Source organism: Ictidomys tridecemlineatus, chromosome 10 (genome assembly GCF_052094955.1).
Source record: "Ictidomys tridecemlineatus isolate mIctTri1 chromosome 10, mIctTri1.hap1, whole genome shotgun sequence".
Taxonomy (NCBI): Eukaryota; Metazoa; Chordata; class Mammalia; order Rodentia; family Sciuridae; genus Ictidomys; species Ictidomys tridecemlineatus.
The window spans coordinates 10,846,225-10,868,939 of NC_135486.1; the positions used below are offsets into that span (position 1 = coordinate 10,846,225).

At 44.3% G+C, this 22,715-nt stretch overlaps 2 protein-coding genes and 1 long non-coding RNA gene across 5 annotated transcripts in view; 1 reads left to right on the top strand and 2 right to left on the bottom strand.

Moving 5' to 3' along the window:
- Positions 1-5,771, bottom strand: part of Sec16b (SEC16 homolog B, endoplasmic reticulum export factor) — a 45,477-nt gene extending 39,706 nt beyond the window's left edge. Inside the window, exons 1-4 of one of the 2 annotated variants that reach the window (XM_005319768.5) lie at positions 5,665-5,771; positions 2,980-3,312; positions 1,251-1,363; positions 319-442 (exon numbers count right to left, since the gene is read on the bottom strand). In XM_005319768.5, coding sequence (XP_005319825.3) covers positions 319-442; positions 1,251-1,363; positions 2,980-3,312; positions 5,665-5,693 — 599 coding nt within the window. In that variant the 5' untranslated portion in view covers positions 5,694-5,771. Of the gene's footprint in view, positions 1-318; positions 450-1,250; positions 1,364-2,979; positions 3,313-5,664 lie in introns of those variants that run through there. The other variant, XM_040276823.2, reaches the window with a different exon arrangement.
- LOC144367122 (uncharacterized) lies at positions 4,207-13,103 on the top strand. The gene is made up of 3 exons (XR_013426390.1): positions 4,207-4,808; positions 5,728-5,846; positions 12,258-13,103. It is a non-coding gene; the product is annotated as an uncharacterized LOC144367122 (long non-coding RNA).
- LOC101956422 (quinone oxidoreductase-like protein 2) overlaps positions 5,684-22,715 on the bottom strand; it is a 57,438-nt gene continuing 40,406 nt past the window's right edge. Inside the window, exons 10-11 of one of the 2 annotated variants that reach the window (XM_040276825.2) lie at positions 6,155-6,226; positions 5,684-5,766 (exon numbers count right to left, since the gene is read on the bottom strand). In XM_040276825.2, coding sequence (XP_040132759.2) covers positions 6,191-6,226 — 36 coding nt within the window. In that variant the 3' untranslated portion in view covers positions 5,684-5,766; positions 6,155-6,190. Of the gene's footprint in view, positions 5,788-6,154; positions 6,227-22,715 lie in introns of both variants that reach the window. The other variant, XM_040276826.2, reaches the window with a different exon arrangement.

The following is a 22,715-nucleotide window of genomic DNA, read 5'->3' on the forward strand; positions in this document are numbered from 1 at the left end:
TCAAAATTAAAAATAAAAATGTGCCAGGATTGTGGCTCAAGGGTCAAGTGCCCTGGGTTCAATCCCCAGTACCCTGCCCCCCCAAAAAAGAGTCTCTTCTCCCCAGGGCTTCCAGAGGTAGAGGACAACCACCAGAACCAGATGCCATAAGATTGACACCAAAATTCTATGTATAATTTATAATGCTCTAATAAAAGTAACTAAATAAATAAAAATAAAAGTACTCTATAATATTCTGTAAAAGAAAAGAAAAAGCTGGATCTAATGTAGACTGAGTGTGACCCAGTCCTGTGGGGTGGCCTCTCCCTTCACACTTACTGAAACTGGGTCTCACTGTTCATCCCAAATGAACTGTTCTGGTTTTCGCGATGGCGATCCCCACCGAGGTACTTCTGATCTCCATAGTCTTCATGCCAGATGTAAGGAGTCCCTTGCCTTGGCACTGCTCCCTCAGAGAAAACAGAATGAAGACAGGTCACTGGCTATTTCTGAAAGTTCTCTTCAGAAAGATGCTATGGAGCTGTCCAGCTGAGGTACTAGGGCACAGTAGGCATAAAAATGGATCAGTTCTGGAGACGTAGCTCAGTGGTAGAGCACTTGCCTAGGACAACACCATAGGTTTGGTTTCAAACATCATAAAAAATAAATTTTTTTTCTGGCCAAATTGAGTTAAATTTCAAATTTTAAAAAAAAAAAGCCCCAAGATACCTCTCTGAACCAGTTAGCATGGCTGCACACATGCACATGTGTGTGTGTGTGTGTGATTTCAACGTTGAAGCAGATTGTGTTTGGCGAGGGGGTCAGAAGCTGCCATTGGCACCCACCCTATACCTGTGAGTATAGGGTATAAAACCCCCATGGGTACATGTCCACCACCCTCAGGGTGAAGCAATGGTCAGACTCATTACAGCCCAGCCCAGCACACACCAAATGTCCTTAAGAACTGACTTCACTTTTACTTGATCAGTAATCATAACCTTGGCTATAGGAAGGAGTAGGAGGAAAAAAATGTAGATGAAGTAAAAACTATCCTCCGTATAAGTAACACAGAGATAGTTTCAGTACCATCGTCACTTGAAAAGAGAAGTTCCCTGCTCTCTTCTGCTCAGGAGATCCAGGGACAGGGTCTCTGTTGTGGTCTCACCTGCCCAAGGTGAGGCTCTGAACATGGTACCAATGGCTTCCGTCCTGCCTGCCAGGCCAGCTGCACCACCCCCAGTCCCCAAAGGCTTGTGGAGAGTACTCCATACCTCTTTCTTCCTGAAGCTGCTGCGGATGGCCACGGTAGTAATAACTCCCATAGGCATATTCTTCCCTCATAGTTGGAGAGTGATATCTCTGATAGGGATCCTCGAAGCCTGGCCTAAAACATCACAAGGAAGTCTAGTCACCTGAGGATGCATGCAGTAGAGAAACCCACGAAGGACTAGGCAAACTAAATGACTTCAGAGGACAGAGCGGCCACCCCAATCCAGAATCTGCCTGAAAGCTACAGTTCATTCTGGACCCTCTAAACACATCCAGAATCAGAGCAGGAGGAGGGCCCTTGCTATAAGGCAAGGTTGGGATTTTTGTAGTAAGATAGAAAACTTTTTTTTTATTTAAAAATCTTTGTTTAACTATTTTTATTTAGAACTCTTTTATTTTTATGGTAAAACTCTTACTCCCCAAATACATCCATTCTGTAGCTGTTATCTTAAAAAATTCTTCTCTGATACTATCTTAGAATAAGATGATAAGAGCCTACTACTTGGGGCTGGGGATGTGGCTCAAGCGGTAGCGTGCTTGCCTGGTTTGCGTGCAACCCGGGTTCGATCCTCAGCACCACATACCAACAAAGATGTTGTGTCCGCTGAGAACTGGAAAATAAATATTAAAAATTCTCTCTCTCACTCTCTCTCTCCTCTTCACTCTCTCTTTAAAAAAAAAAAAAAAAAAAAGAGAGAGAGCCTACTACTGGGGGTTGGAGCTATGGCTCAGCAGTACAGCGCTTGCCTGGGCCCTGGGTTCCATCCTCAGCCCCATACAAATGAATAAATAGAATAAAGGTATTTTTAAAAGATTTAAAGAAAAGAAATTAGTATTGTAATTTCTATGCATATTTCAGATAGAAATGATTTTTAAAATAATCTTAAATCTGATTATTTTTATTGTCTCTGTTCTTAACATACCTCCCTTTGGGAATCCAATAACCCAAAAAGACATGGAAAAGAAACATCATATCAGTTAATTTATCAGTTAATAATGCTTTAGTATTTACAATAGTTGTCATAATTTCAACCCAAATTTCAACCTATTAAGGTGAATAAATATCCTAACTGGAAAAGGCAAAGTAGAACATTCCAGAACATTGATGGCTTCCAACATTCCATGAACTATTTGGTACAATGTCATCGATTAGAACTGGAGGGAGCAGGAGTTCCAGACTCTCCGTCCTAAGGATCACCTCTCCGCAGCCTCTTCCTCCTGAACTTAGGGCTGGGAAGTCCAGATCTGGCTTTTCTAGGAAGCTGATTTTTCCCACAGCTCTCCTTCATTCACCACTGCTTTTGTGTGCCAGCACTAGGACTCTTCTTGGGGCTGGAGGTATCAGACTAACCCCAGGTTAGAACTGACCAAAGACTGTGAAGCCCTTCCTATGGCTCCTAAGGAAAGCTTTTCCAGCATCTCCATGTTGCTTTCTGGGATCCCAGAGCAAGACAGTCCCATCTGCTGCCTTGAATTCCCACCTGTACCCCTCCTCTGATGGCACTGTGATAGCTATTTTGTTTAAAAAGCTCCACTTGGGGACGGAGAGGAGGGAAATACTATCCTCTATCACCAAAAAACAGCTTGAAAGAGGGCAGGTTTTAGCTAAGGCAATATAGTAAGTGGGAAAAGAAAAACAGAGAGAAATAAAAGAGAAAGGAAGAAGGAAAAGAACAAACTGTTCATCCACATGTAGGAAAGTTGGGTCCATTCCAAACCCTGAAGCCATACCTGGAGTACCCCTGGCTGGGGTAGGCCCCGTCATAGTAGTCCACCCCAGACCTGGGTGCATGGGGGGGCTGCAGGTGGTCTGCCCGGGGGTCCTGCAGTGGCCGTGGGCTCCCACGGATGTCTTGCCATTGGTGGAATCCCTCTCCATTGTGCCGAGGGTGAGGAACAGGCAGATGAGGTCCACTTTGAAGCCCTCGGCTGGGGTCCTTTGGAGGTGCCATGGGCCTTCCCCGTGGCTGAGATGGCCGCAGGGGAGCCCAAGGTTCCATCCCTGACCCTCTGGATTTCTCTTGGGTTTGAGTCAGCTGTACAGTTGTTTTATTTCCCTGCACACTAAACAAAAAGGGGGAAAAATACTTGTCTTAAGCCTATATATAAACATGGTGGTTAATTAGGTTTTATGAAAAGAGCAACTAGAGTCCTCAAACCTTGTCTGAAACAAACCATATGGGCACGGATATAGAGAGATCTGAAGAAAAAAAAATCTCAAGCAGATACCCAAATAAATAACAGAGTAGACAATTATATTGATATTGCTTACAAAATTAAAAAGTACATATGGAATGGCAGATGTGGGAGGCAAGAGAGACAGATAACAGTAATAGATGCAACTAGGAATGCTATCAAGGAATCCCAATTAGTGTTTCTTCATTTATCCCATCAGCAAATATTTATACAACACTCAGGATGGACCTGCTGAGGCATCATAGAAACGAGTCAGCCTTGGAGGGAGCAAGATCCAAGTTCAAATACGGACTGCCACCTACTAGCTGGTTTTTAAGCCTCAATTTCCTACCCATAAAATGGAGAACACAGTAACCAGTCTGCAGAGGGGTTCCTGTTAGAAACACAGATAGGGCCTGGAAATCACCCAACACACTGCCTGGCAGATCGTGATTGATAAAGAACAGTGTTGCCAGAGGTAGAGACAAGGGTCACCTGATTAACCAAAACGATTTTCTAAACAAAAAGAAATTTAAAGTGACCTCTCCAAGAGACTCCTTTTCTGAATCCTGAATTAACCCTGTAGAAGAATGAGACCTTATACTATGGCCATTCGTGTTCTTATATTACAACCATTCTTCTCAAGTCTCCGAGTTCTTCCTAGCTAGAGACTTTTAGAACCTAGAAGACTCCTTTGAATCAAACTCATTTTTCCCACTTCATTCCTCAAAAATGGGATGTGGCTCCAGGGGATGATGGCCTTCCAAATTCTTCTGCCCCTATCCCAGAGGAGCATGCGCTCAGCCCTCACTCCTGCTCAGGGAGCCTCCAGCATACACAAGCCAGGTAGTTCCCACCTGTCTCGTCCCATGGGAACTGTCTTAGGTTGCAGGAGTCTGATCACATCTGTTCACTGTCTCCCACTGCTGAAGCTCCCAGTCTCATCTAAAAATTCATATCAGAACAAAAGGTCAAAAGAGTCCATGTGGAAACCAAGATGCCACTCTGCTGGAACACCACCGAGCCAGGGTCCAGAGCTGTGAGCCAAGAGCTGTGAGATAACAGAATGTACAAGCAGCACAGGGCCCGGGGGTACATGCCACCTCAAGGTCCGTCACAGCTCGGGGAACCTGTCTTCCTCTCCATGTCAGCTCATTTCCTTGAAAGAGCCAGGTGCCACGAGAGCCTTGGCCAGCAGATCCCAGAAGAGGCCAGAGGCATGGATCATCACCGTCGGGACACAAGTAAGTGGGACAAGAAGAAAGCTGCTTTCACCTGGTCCCCAGATGTTTTCACCAGGCAGCCTGTCCCCAAACTGCAAAGGCACAATTCCCAGTCTCTTCTCTGACATCACATCATCTTGTTGCCAAGAGACACCAGCTCCGGTAAGTCAGAGCAGTGGGGTTGTGATCAAGGATATCAAATTCAAAATGCCTAGGATTCTCAAAGTGGAGGAATTCTACCTGTGATGACAAATCACACTCTCGTATTCATATAAATGACCTTCCCTAGACCCCCTCCAGCCATGGTGCCCTCCCTAAGCTGACATCCCAGCAAGCACAACCAGAAGGGGAAGAAGGGGGCTGGTTCCCACACACCTGCTCAGCGGGCTTCCCACCTTCCTCCAGCGCCGCTCCGGGACCTGCCCAGATGGGCTTCCCTCTGCTCCTGGAGCTTGTCAAAGTCCAGGTGCCACATCCACCAGACTTACCTGGCCCTGGAATCTACAGCTAGTTAGTCACCTTTGCAACTGCCCAGCCTCCTGGGAGCTGATTCACGGGAGCAAAGTACAGCCCAGCCACCTTGGCCGGGAGGGTCCTGATATTTGTTCAGAATCTTGCCAGAGACTGGTGCTTCTGTTTGCCTGGCTATGGACTGAGCCAGGTTCACTCACATGAGAGGGCACCGAAACCCCTACAGCAAACTCAAAGAGAGACACCAGGAAGCGGAAACCCAGAGAGCCCTGGGGCAGCCTGGCTGTGCCAGAGAGCACCACCTCTGGGGTGTGGACTGTGCCTCTACCATTGGCTTACTCAGCCTCTCTGAGTCTCAGGGTTTTTTTCCTCTAAAACAGGAACGACAATATTTATCATATGAGGGCTATCATGAGGATTAAATGATAGTGACGAAGCATATGATATACCAATAAGTATTTTCTAAATATGAGTACTTTTTTAAAGAGATGAGCTAATTTTACTGGTTGAGATTGGGTGGGGGGACTCATAGGTGGGGAGTAAATACCTGGATTGCCTGGAATGTGTTTTTCTCATTCATGTTTCTCTCCATTTGGTTCTGGTTGTATAGCCCAGCACTGGAAGGCAATTTTCAAGACCCCGAACTGAACTGAAAGCATTGAGAAGTTTCCTATTATAACAAGAAAATAACTTCTCACGTTGGAAAAAATACAACTCTTCAGCATTAAGGTAAACATGAACTCATGTCTACTTTTGAATGCATATTTTTAAATTCACAATTTGCTCTATAAAAGCCCAATTGTTTATTCAACAAACTCTTAACTGGCTTCCAGAATTTGACACACATAAATATGAAAGACGCTGTCCTTGCCTTCAAAAAGCATGGAGAAAATTAGCCTCTCACATAGTTACTTGTCCAGGGAAACCCACCATTATTGGGTCTCACTGTCAGAGAAGTGAGGTATCTAAGCCTTAGGATCTTGCCTCAATCCTGCCGGTATCCTAGGACCCAGCAACTGTGGGTAATGGTTTCTTACCTCGCTGCTGGGCCATGAAGTTTGGTTCCCCAATGGCTACACTGCTGTTCTTAATCCCTCTGGGAAGAGATACTACAAAAGACACAAAGCATTGACAGCTGGAATCAGAACATGGTTGATTATGACACAGTATGATTATGACCACTTTATCAAATTATGTGTGCATTAATATCTCAGTGACAGTCATAAAATTCTGATGCAACTCTTTTTGGCTTATAACATGGTATCAGACTGGCCCTATAACACCAGCTGCATTACTGGAAATATAAACTTCAGAAAGGACCTTTTGGGATTATTTTTAATAATTTCACTTTTTTGATGATAAAACTAAGATCCACAGAATTGAAGTGATTTACCCAAGATCACAAAGCTAAATAGAAATGCGGTATGGATTCTTGGGGTATGTCCCAGCTGTCTTGCACAGAGCTTACAAAAGCTGATTATGAAATACTTAGGAATTGGGCTGGGGCTATAGCCCAGTGGCAGAGCATTTGCCTGGCACATGTGAGGCACTGGGTTCGATCCTTAGCATCACATAAAAAAATAAACTAAAGGCATTCTGTCCATATATAATTTTTAAAAAAGAAAGAAAAAAGAAATACTCAGGAATTGTGTGAGCTAGTTGTTAAACCAAGGGTAATATAAAATCCACCATGATGGGAATATCCACATTATAGAAACTGGCAAATTCCACAAAGCAAGGCTGTTTGTTTCTCAGAGAGCCAGTTTACCAGTATACTGAGTTCATCCCCAAACTCTTAGTACCTAATTCAGCATCCTTCAGTTACAGAATTATCCTCTGTTGCTACCTTTTACTGCACATTTCTGGTTTAAACATCTAGCCCACTTATTCCAAATGCTCCTTTTGTGACATCCCAAAGCATCTCTAATTATCTCAAGAGTTATTATGAAACTCTTCAAACACTCAGCAACCAAAATTAATTTTAATTAGCTTTAATTATGTTACAAAGACATATGGCATACAACAGTTATATGGGTCGCAGGATGAAGTAGACTGTGATGGGATCTCGCCACTCCAAAAGTTTGGGATTTATCAGTCCCTGCCTTCCCCAGCCCCCTATATCTACAGTTTACTAAGTCTTTCAACCTGAAAGCTCCAATCTTCCTGGATTCTCAACCAAATTTACCATCTTGACAGCACATTAGGAGCTACATCCCCAGCAGCCACTCTGAGCTCTGGTTGCAGTGTCCTTGCAGGATCCTATGGGCTCCCTCGTGTCCATACAGCTACAGCCTTCACACTATTCCTGTCCCAGTGTCCTTCTCTTGTACCTGATCCCTGCTGTGCATCTCCACTTTCCACCAGATTGGAGCCCGGAAAGCTTGCTAATTTATGTGAATTCCCATTTCCATAAATTCCTGTCCTCCTTTCCAAATGCTAGGCCACTGTCTAGGGTCTTGTTTCAAAGAGGAGTAACTACCTGCTAAAGACTGAATCTTTCCTCCCCAAATCCCTAAGTTGAAACCTCAACTCCCATTGGTGTTAGGAGGTGAGCAGTCATCAGTGGAGCCTTTAGAGTGGGATTAGTGTCCTTATAAAGAAACTCAAGAGAGCGTGCCTCCTCTTTCTGCTGTCTTCTAAGTATTCAACCATCTGCAGAACAAGGGGCAATCCCTCTACAGACACTTTGATTTTTGATTTCTAGCCTCCAGAACATGAGAAACAAATTCCTGTTGTTCAAGGCACCAAGTCTATGCTATTCTTTTATAGCAGTATAAACTAAGACACTAGCCTAGTCAGACACCTAAGAAGATATCATCACTACTAACAATGCTTCAAATCTCTCCAAGCAGATCAGTGCTGAAGGATGTGGAAACCCATCGGCCAGGTTTCCATGAATCCTTGAGCACTGTGATTTAACGATTGATTGCTCTCACAAAGGACAGCTTAGCAGACGAGACTTTGTCCCAGGTGTGAGCCTATTCCTTCACTGAAATTAAACATTTAGAAAACAATTTGAGAAGCTCTGTATCAACATGTTAACAGTAGTTATTTACTTTGGGGTAATAGGATTTTGGATGATTTTATTTTCCTCTTCTTATTTGTCCATATTTAATAACTTTCTCCAGTAAATGCATATTACTTTAAAAGACAAAATCAACTAACATTATTTTAAATCAACATTATATCCAAATAAGTTGTCACGTCAATAACTAATTGGCACCCAAGTAACTAAAGCAGGGCAGTGACTTCCCCCAAAACATCCAAGATGGATTAATTATGTTCAGTCCCATATTCTGCATAGAGTCTGAATCATTCATTCACAAAGCAAGGGTTTAAGCTACCTACTCTATGCCCAGCGCTACGACATGCAGTGGGAATGCAAAGATAAATAACGTGTGATCCTTCCTCGAAAGAACCTCTCAACCCAGAGGAGCAAGAGAAACTGAAATAGGCAATTATTTTTCTAGTTGATACATCACCGGTTTTTCTAATGAGAGGAAGCCCAGTACTAGAAAGAGTATGCGAGGCAATTTGACAGAGCTAGCAAGACAGATGAATGCCAACCAGAGCAGCTGCAGGAACCCATGGGAATTGGGGGAGAAGGGACACACACACACACACACACATGCACACACACACGTACACACATACAGAGAGATGTACAGAGGAGAGAATATGCTCTATAGACTATGATCAACATGAATTGATACTTGACGGTAGAAGATGGGAGAAGTCCCACCTCCAGGGACTGTGCCTTCTTTTGGATAGTATTCTTGGGAGAGCCAGTTTGGTGGGGGAGATGATAAAGTCAGTTTGGGACATGCTGCATGTGAGAGGCCTGTGGGACACAGAAGTAAGTGTGGCCAGTAAGTGGTGGATTCTAATGGTCTAGAGACCCAGAGAAGAGAGATGTGGTGGCAGAAGCCACAAAGGTGGACGCCATTGCCAAGAAACAATTAGAAGATGGGTCTGAAGGAGGAACCCTGAAGAAGAGCACCAACACTCACACAGCGAGAGGAGCCCAGGAAAGACAAGGAGGTGCCAGACCAACGGGCAGGAAAGCAGCAGAGGACAGTGTCCCAGAGGTCAGAGGAGTGTGGCTTCAGAAACAGGAGAGTGGTCAAAAATGTCCAAAGTGAGTGTTGAGAAAGGCAACAAGTAAAAGCAGGTGTCCCTGCATCACCAGATCTGACGGTGAGGGACTCTGGTGGCTTTAACCTGAACAGTTTCAGTGGAACTGTGGTCGAGGGAGGGAGGATGAGAGCCTCAGAATCATTTACGTAGCAAATAGCAAGTGCAGAAAAGCAGACAGCGAGAAGCGTAAACCACTCTTTATAGAAGCTTCGATGTGAGAAAAAGGGTTAGGGCCACCATGAGGAGCTCAGGTTGGAAGAACTGTTTAGGGAGAACAAAACTAAATCCCTCGCTGCTTTGTGTGGAAGATTGGAAACACATAAATGAAACAGCCACAGAAGGGACGACTCAGAGGAGACAGGACACGCAGAATCCGGGGAAAACCAAACCATGCTAAGAGGAGGGCACCTGTTCCTCTGAGAAAGGGAAAAAAAGGTGAAGGCAGGCACGGGCGGAGGCGAGTTTATACCCAGGGACTGGAAACAGCTGTCTGTGGATCAGAATGCCAAGGTCCTCCGGCTATCTCAGGAGTTAGGTTAGGGATTAATTTCTTTCTTTTTTTTTTTTTTTTTTGGTACCAGGGATTGAACCCAAGGGTGCTTAATCCCCCCCCCACCAACCCATCCCCAGCCCTTTTTGTGTTTTTTTTATTTTGAGACAAAGTCTCACCAAGTAGCTCAGTTCCTTACTAAATTGCTCAGGTGGCTTTGAACTTGCAATTTTCCTGCCTCAGCCTTCTGAGTCTCTGGAAGTACAGGTGTGCGCCACACGCCCAGCTTGGTTAGGGTCTTGAGAGGCACCATGAAGGTTTAGAATGGCCAGTGTGAAAAATGTGCATGTTTCAACTAGGAACACCTGAGACACAAATGAGACAGAAGCAGACATAAGTTCTCTGCATGTCTCATTACACTGAGATCCCTGGCTATAATGAAGAGACGGAGTCCAATAGGACAGTAAAAATTAAATTTAAAAAAAAATTTAAGTCACAAAAATAATTTTTAAAAGTGGGGCTAGTTAGGCACTGTGGCGCATGTGGCGCATGCCTATAATCCCAGCAGCTTGGGAGACTGAAGCAGGAGGATGGAAAGTTCAAAACCAGCCTCGGGGGCTGGGGATGTGGTTCAAGTGGTAGCGCGCTCGCATGGCATGCGTGCGGCCCGGGTTTGATCCTCACTACCACATACCAACAAGGATGTTGTGTCTGCCGAAAACTAAAAAAATAAATATTAAAAAATTCTCTCTTTCTCTCTCTCTCTCTCTCTCTCTCTCTCTCAAAAAAAAAAATCAGCCTCAGCAATTGTGCAAGGCACTGAGCAGCTCAGTGAGACCCTGTCTCTAAATAAAATACAAATAGGGCAGGGGATGTGGCTCAGGGGCCAAGTGCCCCCAAGTCCAATCCCTGGTACCAAAATAAATAAAGAAAATTGGGACTGACAGGCACTTCCCACACCTGCATTTCCAGTCACCCTTGATGTGCGGTGGCTGCTCTGAGGAGCAAGCATCTCATATCTCTACTCAGGAATGAGTCAAGGGATGAAGGTTGAGTGCAGAGCAGGAACCCTGTACATGAGCCCAGACAGAGGACTCCCTCCAATGCCACCCACACACAAACCTGCTGCCTGCAAGGGCGCCCTGCCGCCATCCCCCTCTGCAGCCAGGAGCTAGAGAAGCAGCACAGCATTCAGGAAGGACGGCTCCAGGCCACTGTCAGATTGCCACCCTCCCCACTTTATTGGTGTCCCCTGAATTGGAACGAGTGGGATGGCAAAGGAATGCTCCTGAGAGTTCTGACCCCACATGAAGCTCCAAAAGGCAGAGGAGACTCTTACACCAGCTACATGAAATAGCGGCAATGTTCTTGGGGTGTTCTCCCAGCTGCAGGCTGTCAGGGTGGAAATCCCACAGAGGAGAAGCCCAACACAGTGACCCTGGAATAAGGCCATCTGGATGTGACTCCTGCTTCACTATCTGCTGGCCATGTGACCGCACAAGTTATTCCTATCTTCTTTTCCTCGTCTGTAAAACTGGGTTCACGAGGGCTCCCTACCTCACAGAGTTAGTAGGAGGGTGAAAGTAGATCAAAAATCTACAAAATATTTGACACATAGCAAGTGCTCAATTAATATTAATAGCTATCATTTTCCTGGCAATACTGGAGAGTGCCTACCAAGAGCTCTGCAGGAGTCATGGGTGAAGAATGAGTTTATCCATTGCTGCTGTGAGGTGCACAACTGACATGGAGCCATGAGATCAGGAAATCGAGAAACTGTGTCACCTGACTACACAGGAAAAAAAAAAAACAGTGAGTATGAAGGTAGAAATAGCAGAATGAGTAACCTTAAGAAAATATAGTCCAGGGCTTCAACACAGAGGTACTCGTAGCCCCACAGACAATGCAGGACGCCACAGGATAAGCATCGAAATTCTTTTTAAGCAATAATAAAAGGTATTTTTCATCTTAAGCACATGTTTCAGAGCAAAATTCATCTTAATTTTTAAGATTAAGCAGAAGGCGTCAAAGAAAATTCATATTGGAATAAGACAGATGCGTGCGCGCACACCACACACACACGCACAGAAGTCATTTCAGGCCATTTGGTGGAAAAGTTTGAGAGACACATTCTGAACAAGAGCAGACATTCAGACACACAGAGGCAGTGAGCTGGAAAGAATCCATCCTTGCAGGTGAACAGTGTCCAAGTCAACAAGACACAGGCCGAGGCCCTCGCTCGCATCCAACTCTTTCACTTACAGACGGATTGTGGTACCAGCTCTCCATTGCTGGATAAAAATTCTGTTATGTAATATTCTACAGGGTCCCCAGGGGCTCAATGGTGCGCTCTCTCTCTCTCTCTCTCTCTCTCTTGCTTCACCTGGGACGGACAGTGCTTATTCTCTAGGGAAAGTGTGTTCCCAAGCTCCTCAGAGAAACATTTTAGGCTAGGGATGCTCTACACAATAGATAAGGCACGAATGTGACTCAGATTCTCATTTCAACTGCAGGAAGAAGGGAAACAGCCACCGTGCCACCGGGGAGGCTTCTCCTCTCCAGGTTACACATTCCCTTATAAAACTTCCTTTCTTGACCATTTTGGGGAGGAACCAAGATCCAGAGGAAAGAACACAGGAGTTGAAAGGTAGATTTAATTTTTGCTATGCTACTTCCCAGCCACCTGCCTTTGGAAAAATCATCCCGACTCTATGAACCTCAGATTCTTCATCTTCAAAAAGTTCTTCAAAGGGCTATAGTGAAATGAAACGGTAGATGCAAATCGCCAAGCGAAGTGCCTGTGAAACACAGAGTGGGTTTTCAATAAATCTTTGCCTTCCTCTCATCCAGGATCTTTAGCTCCTATTAAAGGTGTGGCCAGCTAAGCCACATACAGAGCTCACAAGTCACAAGTGGGGTACAGCGCACTGGTCAAGAGCTCCAGCTCTGCAGTCAGAACTGGATTTGAGGCCCATCTCCTCCGTGGAGACTTGAGGCAAGCTCTTCACCTCCCAGGCTGTGTCCCCCTTTGTTAAATGTCTGCATAATAATAGACATCTAATCTTCACAAGGTCATTGTAGAATAAAGAAGTACTGTTTGTGGCGTGAACATGGAGCAGATGCATAATTAAAATTTGATGGATTAATGAATGCACATTAATTTTTGGGAAAAGCACATAGCAAGTGCCTGCACATTGTAAGTGTTCAACAAAAGCTTGAGCATGGCAGAAGAGTCACTTTCTAGACTGTTCAGGGCACATGTTCTTATCTAGCTTTTATCATAGCAGCTCCTGTTGAACTTCTACCTTAACTAGCCTTCATTATGAGTTTATAATATAATATGAGGTTATTGTTTCTAATATTGATTCTGCCCTTTCTTTCATCATAATCTATTGCAATCATGGCTTGTCTTTCCCTGAGATGTGTGTCCTTGAATCCTTATTTTCAGTACCTAGCAGTGTCGGTAGAATTTGTCCACAAGATCAGAAAGGGTCAGAGATTTCACCAAACACACCCAGTGCTTCAATATTAGTCCGAAATGGAGGAAAATCAATCACACAACTATTATGTAATAGCCACATATTATATTTAACACAAAAATGCAATTATTTAAAAATCCATTGCATGTGAATACAATGATGGCAACCTTCAAAGGTATCAGCTCATATAAATAGATTCATTCAACCTGATGACAGATGGGTGGGTAGAGAGAGATTTAGTGATAAAAATAAGAGCACAAAGATTAATCTCTGTATTTTCTCCTCACCCCATTTGTCAGCCAACAAAGTTTCACACCAATTTGTGGCGTTCTGCTCGTCTGCCCACTGTTCCCCGTACAAAAATAGCCCCGTGTGCAGTGTGAATGCAAACGCGTGCTTTAGTGGGACTCACATCTCTCGTTCCCTCTGTCTGGAATAAGTGCCTGCAGCTAGAGCAATGCCCCCCTCCCGGGGCGGGGGGGTGGGGCTGTTCTAATACTGAATTTAGCACATCAGGGAAATTTCCATAGGAGCCATTTATGATGCCAAAAAACAAAGTTCAAACTTCAGTTTCTGGAGGACATTTAAGGGCACAACAAGATGATGGAGAAGTTTCTTTCCTAGGCATACGTGTCTGCAGGCATCACAGAGGAGGCTGCCAACGCTCACTGTTTCCTGGGAGCATCCCATCAATGAATGTCGTCGGTCGGCGGCCCGCAGAGTGAAGACTGGTGCCCTGCCTGACATTGCTCCTGAGATGCTGGCTACACATATTCAGTTTTACAGTAAGAAGACGCCTCCTAGGCCCTGTGACATTAATGACACCACGACATCATGTTCTAGTGTTGGTCAAAATGTCATTCATTGAATAAATGACATCACTAGCTGAATCCAGGATTGAGGTTTGAAAAAAGACCTCCTTCATTCAACAAATAATATTTTAGTCAAATATGAATTCACTTATTCTTTATAATAAAATGATTTTCCTCCCATATGAATGGACTCTCCATAACTCCTATAATAAGGCTGCTAAGCCCAAATCAGCTTTCGTGCTGTTTAATAAGCAAGAAATGGTAGGAGACTGTGCTTCATTTACTGGGTGTTTATTAAGTACCTACTATGCACAGAGCATTGTTCAGGTGTTGAGGCCCCAGGAAATGAATAAAGTGAATTTGTTCCTTGTCTTCTTGGAGTTCACTGCCTAATAGGACACGGACAAGGTAACAGGCAATTCTGCTGCTATGTACCAGGAAAGGGTGACAGTAAGCAGCAGCTGAGATGCATTACAAAGCATCAGCCCTAATCCAGAGGAGGCTTTTTGGCAGAATACAGTGCCAGCAGAGGCCGGAGGATAGAAAGTATTGTCCTGGCCGGAGGAGAAGGTAAGCCCTGCATAGGATGGAAAAGATAAGGGCTCGGAGGCGGGGGAAGGCCTGAGTGGTCACAGCATCAGCAGCCGGTTTTCTGCACTGTGGCTTGAACTTAGAATACAAAGAGAAGTGCTGAGGGCTGGCACTGAAGAGACCCTCCTAGCTGGCCTCACCCAGCCAAGAAGAGAGGAGCACAGCCCCGGCTGTCCCCAGGGCCACCGTAGTTTACACATACTTACGATGACTCTCTGCTACTTCTGCCTGCCCAGCAACCCATCCTCTGGCTTCTGACAATAAATCATCAATTTTCCTTTTGATAACTTTCCTGCCCCCTGTCTATCTATCATGGTGGATCAGCCCTACCTTTGCTCTAAGAAGGGGCACAAAAATTCAGACCTCAAGACCAATATTCTTGCATCTCCCTGACCATGTGACTGATTCAGCAGACAGCATGTGTCCAAAGACTCACACCCTGAACTTAGTCTGAACTACTGGGGAGGAAGAATGCTTCCCATTGGTGGACTGAGACAACAGAATGTCAACCCGGAGCTCCAGGCAGCCAACTGTTCCCCCGTTCACTCATTCAGTGACAGTTAAATAATTAGCTAGTATGTTCCTCATACTATAAGCCTTAGGAATACAGAAATAAAAAAACAATTCTGCTTCATAAGTTTTCACACTCAACTGGAGAAGCAAATACAATAACATCCTTGATAAGTGTTAGAGTAGAGGTTACGTAGATTATCATGTGTGCAGAGGGAAGGGCAGCAACTTGGCTTCCTGAGGGAGAAAGTGTTCATTGAACCTTGTCAGATAATTAAAATTTATTTGGGTAAGTTGGGGGAAGGGTCCAGAAGAAGAATCAGGAAGTGCCCAGGCATGGAGGGGGGTTCAGCTGAGTTCTGGTGATCTGCCACATTCAGTCCAGCTGGAGGGTGCTGCCATCCAGCCATATGGGAAAAAAAGACCCGTCAAGTCAGCACTGACTGAAACATGGAGGCTTCGGATCTCTGCGGAAGATTCAAAGCAGGGGGTAGCATGAAGATCACACAAGTCACAATGTAGATGGTTTCGGAATGTGAGGCTGCAGATAAGGTGAGCCTTAGGTCCCAATTACCATGGTCCTCCTTAAAACAGTGCTCAACCAAAGCACAGGTGAAAAGGGAGCAGACAGTGGGACAGACAGCAGGAAGAAGAATAAATAGGATGTAGAAGTTAGCTGGCCTACTACAGCTCTGGACTGGTGACTGTAGATGATAATGCCCCTGATGGAGTGAAATTCGGTTTATTGGGTGAATCAGGTTTTATGAGCAAAGGTAATTTCAGGTTGGGCCACAGTTAGTTGAGTTGTCCCCGGGACCATGTACTAGAGGTGGCTAGGCAGTGACTGTGAGTCAGGGACTCAGGGAGAAGTCTGAGGAGACATACACTTGGGGTGGGTGGTGTTCATCTCTTTATCCGTCGCCTCTTTCCTGAAGATCTGTATGGACTCTATGGAGTATGGTCAGCATGTGTCATAGTTAAAATCCTGGCTATGAATGAGGTTACCAAGGATGAGCACAGACTTCAAAATAAGAAAAGAACACATAAAGGTAAAAAGCAGAGAAAGATAGAGATGCCCAAAGACCAAGAAGGGAGTCAGAAGATCATCAGGGCAGCCAAGGAGGAGGGAGTGTCAGGAAAGAGGAAGAGACAAAAAGAACAGATTTAGTTAGAGATCAAGTCACATAAGAAGGAAACGTGTCCCCAGGAATCTATAAGGTTGGTGAAGGATCAGGAAAGGGAGAGGGTGGTGGGAAGGGATTGTGGGTTGCTTGGTTGGTTGGTATAAAATGAAAGACTCTTGAATGTGTTTTTACACAAGAAGGAAGAGCTGGCATAAAGGAGAGGCTGAGATGCAAGAGGAATAGCTGAGCAATGATCATGGTGGTCCCTGAGAGGCTGATAGGGATGGATGGTCAGGAGAAGGGCTGTGCCCCAGGTCGAGAAGTACACCTGTGCCTTTGAGAAGGGGGGAAGGCAGCAAGAGATAGGAGATTGGCCATGTAGATAATTGTGTGAGCTAGGCTAAGCAGGGTTGACGGGAAAACAGTAGGTATAAGAATCATGTTAAAGAAATCTGCTTCATCTATCATTCTCTTAAAATGTGAAACTCCCACAATTTCCATCAAAAATGACTAAGCTGATGGAGAGGGGTCTTGAAAAGCTAAGATGCACCACACGGTCACGTGGTGGGCAGATTCTATTCTATTTGAAACCACAGCCTGCCTTATTTTTTGACTCAAGTTAAATTTTTTTTTTCAAACATAAGCCTGTCGGTCATGCCTATTTTAAGCAATTTCATTTTCCTTGGTGTCGGGCTTTCTTATCTTTGTCCTTCAAATTCAGCATCAGAAGAGATACTCGTTCCAATCACTAACCATTTGAAAATAGAAGCCGGGCATTTAAGATGATTCGGTGGGGTTAGCTCCTTTAAGAATCTTTCTCAAAAGCAACCCTTTCTCCTACGAAAATCTTATTGTAAGTGGGCCCTTCAAGGAGGATTCTTTCAGTTTCTGTCACAGAATATCACCATCTGATGAGGCCTGGTTGGTGACAGGGGAGATCCATTGAGTAAGTAAAGCACCCCTCCCAAAATTGGATGTGGAGAAAATACAATGCTATTTGGAAGTTGTTCCTCAAGGGGAGACTCACACCAGGTGAAGAACCAACTACTGAAGAGGTGAGCCATTCCCATGCATCCGTTTTTCTAGCACATAAGCTACAGCCAGAGTGCCATATGGTTCATGGCATCCATGCCAGGACCCAAATCCAGGTCTGCAGCCTATCAGCCTCGTGTTCATTCCTCCTATCATAACACCTGTTTTTCCTGCTGGGACACAAACTCCACGGGAGCAGCAACCTCTTCATCTTATTCACTTAGGTGTACACAGCATGGAGGTGACAATCAGAAATAGCTGTTGGTCAATACATTAACTGCACCTGGGATGGAGCACCGGTGGTCATTTGTAAGGTTTCATGCAGCTCCGGACACCAAAGAGTCTCACCAGAAAGAAAAAAACATCACCAACCCATAAACACATGGTTTATGGACTCTGAAATGCCAGGAACTCTGGACATGACTTCCAGAGTGGAAGTCTTGGGAACAGCAGCCACAGAGCCACCTCTTAGTTACGGGATCTGTGCCAGGGTTTCATTTGTCATGGAGTTGGCAGGCATCAGGCCCCTAGTCATCCATATAGCTTGAGAACAGAAGTTTCCACATTGCTTCTAAGTCAGCTTTAACCAGTTTGAATCCTTCTTAAAATATTTAACAGGCCTCTCCTCTCCCCAAACACTGTAATTGCTAAGCCTCCTTTCATCTTACCATAATCAAACTTGCCTCAATTTTTATGTAATTTTTATGCACATTAGCCCTGCATTCCATCCCACAGGGGACAGCCCCTGCCAGGGTATGCGGGTGCTGTACAAAGTTAGGGTTTAAACACGGCATAGCCTATCTGAGGTTAGTTTTTACAAAAAAGATCCTGTTAAGTTCTTCGTTTTGCTGAAACCATGTGCTGGCTTAATGCCTTTCTTCTCTGGTTAAGACCTAAGACTTCTCAAAGGAATGTGCTAGAAGGGTCTCTAGTGGGAATTGTATTCCCTCTCAGCATTCTTCATTTGGGTTCCGTCTGGGTTAATTGGTTAATGGTGAAAATAAGTACTTACATCTTTTGCCACTAAATCAGGAGTTCCTGCTGCTGCTTCTGCTACATCCCCTCATGACAGCCTGCTATTACTCACAGCTGGCAGACACTGTAAAAAGTGATGCCACGTCAGCCACGCAGAACCTTTCTGCTTCATCCACAGTTTCCCAACGGAATGGTTTAGTATATAGTTCCCAAGGCTGGAAACACGACCTGACCACCATATTGAGAAGGTCTGAATTAAAGCAGACACTACTTGAAATTACAGAAAGAAATCACAAATACCTCTTAGGGTATCTAAGTGAAAACTCCAAGGAGAACATAAATATTACATTGACTTTTTAAATAATCATGACAGCAGGTTAATAACTGACCAAAAAAGGGGTATCTGGATTATAAATTTTAAAAAGAAAACTTAGGGACTTTTAGCATTATGGATGTTAGTTCATTAAAAAATTATGAGTTTGGGCTGGGATTGTGGCTCAGCAGTAGAGGGCTCACCTAGCATGTGTGAGGCACTGGGTTCAATCCTCAGCACCACATGAAAATAAATAAATAAATAAAGGTATTTTTAAAAAAGATTATATGTTAGTGTCTATGTATCCATACAGATAAATGGATATAAAAGTTACATACCTGGAAATTAATAATGCTTCCTTTGTTTGAGAGAGAAAATATGAAAGGGAATATTGATAGAGATGGAAATAACTTTTTAAAAGGCTTCAAAATGATCTTGTAAAAAATGAAAAATAAAAATAAAAAGGCTTGACAATGAAACAGTATTTATTACATCCTATTCCTGTAAAATGTCTCTGTGAAAGTTGTTTATGCTTAAAGTATGTATAAGTTTATAAAGGTGTTAATTAGCTATTTGAAAGTAGTGAGATGTCATATGACTTCTATTTTACTTTCTATATTTTTAAGTACATTTCAATTTTTTTCAAGGAAAATCATTTAGAGAATCAGAGAAAAACATAAAGGTGTTTTTATTTTGTTCAAATCATGGACAAGTGGTAACTTGCCTGAACTTATGTTTCTGAACCTTCTTCTAAATCTTAAGTAGACTTGGGGTTTTTTTCTCCCTCTGTTAAAAATGCACTCAATAATTCTAAAGATGGGCTGAGGTTGTGGCTCAGTGGTAGAGGACTTACCTAGCACATGTGAGGCACTGGGTTCGATACTCAGCACCACATAAAAACAAATAAATAAATAAAGGTACTGTGTCCATCTACAATTAAAAAAAAAAAAAAAAAAGATGCCCTTGTACTTCTCTGGAACAGACAGACTATGCCACAGAGAAACAGAAAACACTCTTTCAGTCCAGACGTCACACGGCCCTCCCAGCCTCCAGACTGTTGTCAGAGGTGGTCACGTCTTCATGCCCTCCCATGATCTGTGCCACACAGGGAGGGCCTCAGGGCAGAAGCCCACACAGAGATGGTGCAGACACTGGCCTTCAATCCACACAGCTAATGCCACCAGGGATGAATCAGGCATTTCCTCAAAATGCCATATGAGGAAAGGAGAAAGGATTTGGAAGTGACCAACCAATCCCTCTATTTCAGCTACGAGTCTAGAAAGTGAAAAATAAAAGCTCTTATTGACTAATGACCAAATACTATGTTCTACATAATTAGAACACAGGAGAGGTCACCATATTTTTTAATGTAAAAATGAAAGAGGGGTGTTACAGTCAGTTTTTTCACCACTGTAACCAAAAGACCTGACAAGAACAATAAGAGGAGGGAAAGTTTATTTGAGGGTTCAAGGTTTCAGAGGTCTCTGTCCACAGATGGCCAACTCCATTCTTCATGGCCGAGACAGAACATCATGCTGGAAGAGTGTAGGAGGAAAGCAGCCCAGGACCCGGTGGATGATCAGGAAGCAGAGAGAGAGAACTTAGCTCAACAAGGACATGATGTGCGTGTTATCTATAAAAACAGCACATGCTCCTAGAACACTTCTAATATCCAGGCTCTTAATAATAATATCGGGCCTTAGTTTACATTGGGACTTGTGACCCTGATCCTTTTAGACAATATTGCAATCTAATTTCCACGCATTTCACTTACTTAAAAAGAGGCACATTTGGGCTGAGGGTGGTGATATACACTTGTAATCCTAGTGACCCAGGAGGCTAAGGCAGGAAGATCACAAGTTTAAGGCCAGCCTCAGCAAATTAGGAAGGCCCTAAGCAAAAATTTTTTTTTAAAAAGTAAGAATTTTTTTAAAATGGCTGGGGATGTGGTTCAGAGGTAAAACAACCCTGGCTTCAATCATCCCAAGTATCCCTACCACCACCAAAAAAAAAAAAAGGCACATTTGGAAAATGCACACCAAACACGTATCCTCATGTTCATAGACCTGCATTTTGCTTTGCTAAGACATCTTGGGTAAGTTGACGAAGTTACCAGACTTGTCTGTGTATTACTAAACAGTGGAATAAAAGATTAAAAAATGCCGTGATTGATATGGTCCTAAATACTTAACTTGTGAATCTCATTGGTCCATTCCAAGCTCATCAGGAGACTGAGGTTGTAGCTCTGATTTTGCTGAACCAAAACTCATGGTAGAAAACTACAAGTATAAATACTTCTTCTTGAAAGAATTTTAAGATCTACTGCTTAAACTACCTTTTTAAAATTTTTTAGTTAGAGTTGGACACATACCTTTATTTTATTTATTTATTCTTATGTGATTCTGAGGATTGAACCCAGGGCCTTGCACTCACTAGGCAAGCACTCTACTGCTGAGCCACAACCCAACCCCTTAAACTACTTATTTTCAACAGACCAAAAATCTCATGTTTACCTACCACAAGATCGAGTCAAATGAGGGAAAAACATCTCCAACTCCCCAAACTTCTGTGACTGTAAGAGTGGGAAGCCCATTTTTAGACCAGAGGCCAGCAACTTACAACAGTTCCACACATGGCCTCTAAAGCCACCATCCAGACAGGGCTCCTGGCTCTGCCTCTCTCTGGCCTCACCATGACAGATCAATCACTGGATCTCACTGAACCTCAGTTTCCTCACCTGTAAAACGAGATTAATAGTAATGGAGTAAATCAAGAGTTATTGTGAAAAGTTAACAACTAGAAGCATTCCAAAAAAACCCTGCAGACTAATAATAATTATTCTATTCTTTAACATTTGTTGAGTGTATGTAACATGCCAGTTGTGCATTATTTATGTAATGCATGCAGCACTCCCATGGAATAGCTCCCATTATCTAGCCATTTTTATTTACAGATGAGAAAAGCTGAAACTCAGAGAAGCTGAGGACTTTGCTCCCAGTCCCACAGTTAGCAAGGAGAGGAGCAGACTTTGAATCCAGGTCTAGTATAGATGCAGACCTTCAAGCCTGAATCACTGTTCATAGGTCCTCCCAGGTCAGCAGGTCACAAGCACACACCACCTATCTATTCCTCTGTTCATCCCCCTCCCTGAGAGCTTGCTGGGTACCTGGTGCTGGGCATGCAGGCAGGAGGCAACCCAGAAGGAGCCTTCGCGGAGCCTGCATGCTAGCGAGGGGGAGAGACAAGCCAGAAACAAATCCATCTTATGATGCAGACAGTGGTAAGTGCCATGAATAAAGCAAGGGGGAGTCCGAGGGGGCGGGAGGCTGTGTTAGGTAGTGGGGTCAGAGACTCCCTCTCTGAGAAGGGGAGATGCACCCAGGGAGGTGTACATGGCCCCACTTGGGGCAGAGTGCCAGTCGAGTGACCGTGGGTGCAATCTTCTGAAGGCAGGAGCGAGCTCAGCCCTGGAGGAACGAGGGGGCCAGAAATACTGGAGAGAGTTGGTTTGGAGGGAGAAGGTGTGAGATCACCCCTTAAAGAGCAGGCAGTGGATTAACTGGGGAAATGAGGCAGCATTGAAAATCCACTCGAGTTCTGTGTTCATAAAACTAAGAGCAGCAAGCCAGCTGCGTGTCTTCCTTCAGGCACATCCTGAGATTTGGTGCTTGGACCCAGACGTGAATAGACAAGCAGAGATCTGTCAGGCTGGGGTTCGCCCAGAGAAGGTGTCAGAAGGACAGCAGGAGGCAGGGAGCAGAGCCTGGATCCTGGACTCAGGCTGGGAGGGCAGAAAGTGAGGCCCAAGGTCATGAGGACGGTGAAGAAGTGCAGGGGTGATGGGTCGTGGGCCTGATGAGGCTGAGGGGAGGAGCTGGGGTCCTAGGGGGAGTGATTGGAAGTGAGGAGGTGGACACCAGAATAGGGTGCTGGTACTAGCAATGACCACCAGGAGAGCACGTGAGAACGGCTGGCTCAGGTGGGAGAAAGCACTGCTGGAACCAAAGCGGTGAAGGATCTGGATCATCTACATGATGATTCTCGACTGAGCCACATACTAGAATGATCTGGGAGCTACGAAAGAAGTATGCCTGCCTCCCACTCCCAAAGATTCAGGGGGTAGGGGGAGTAATCC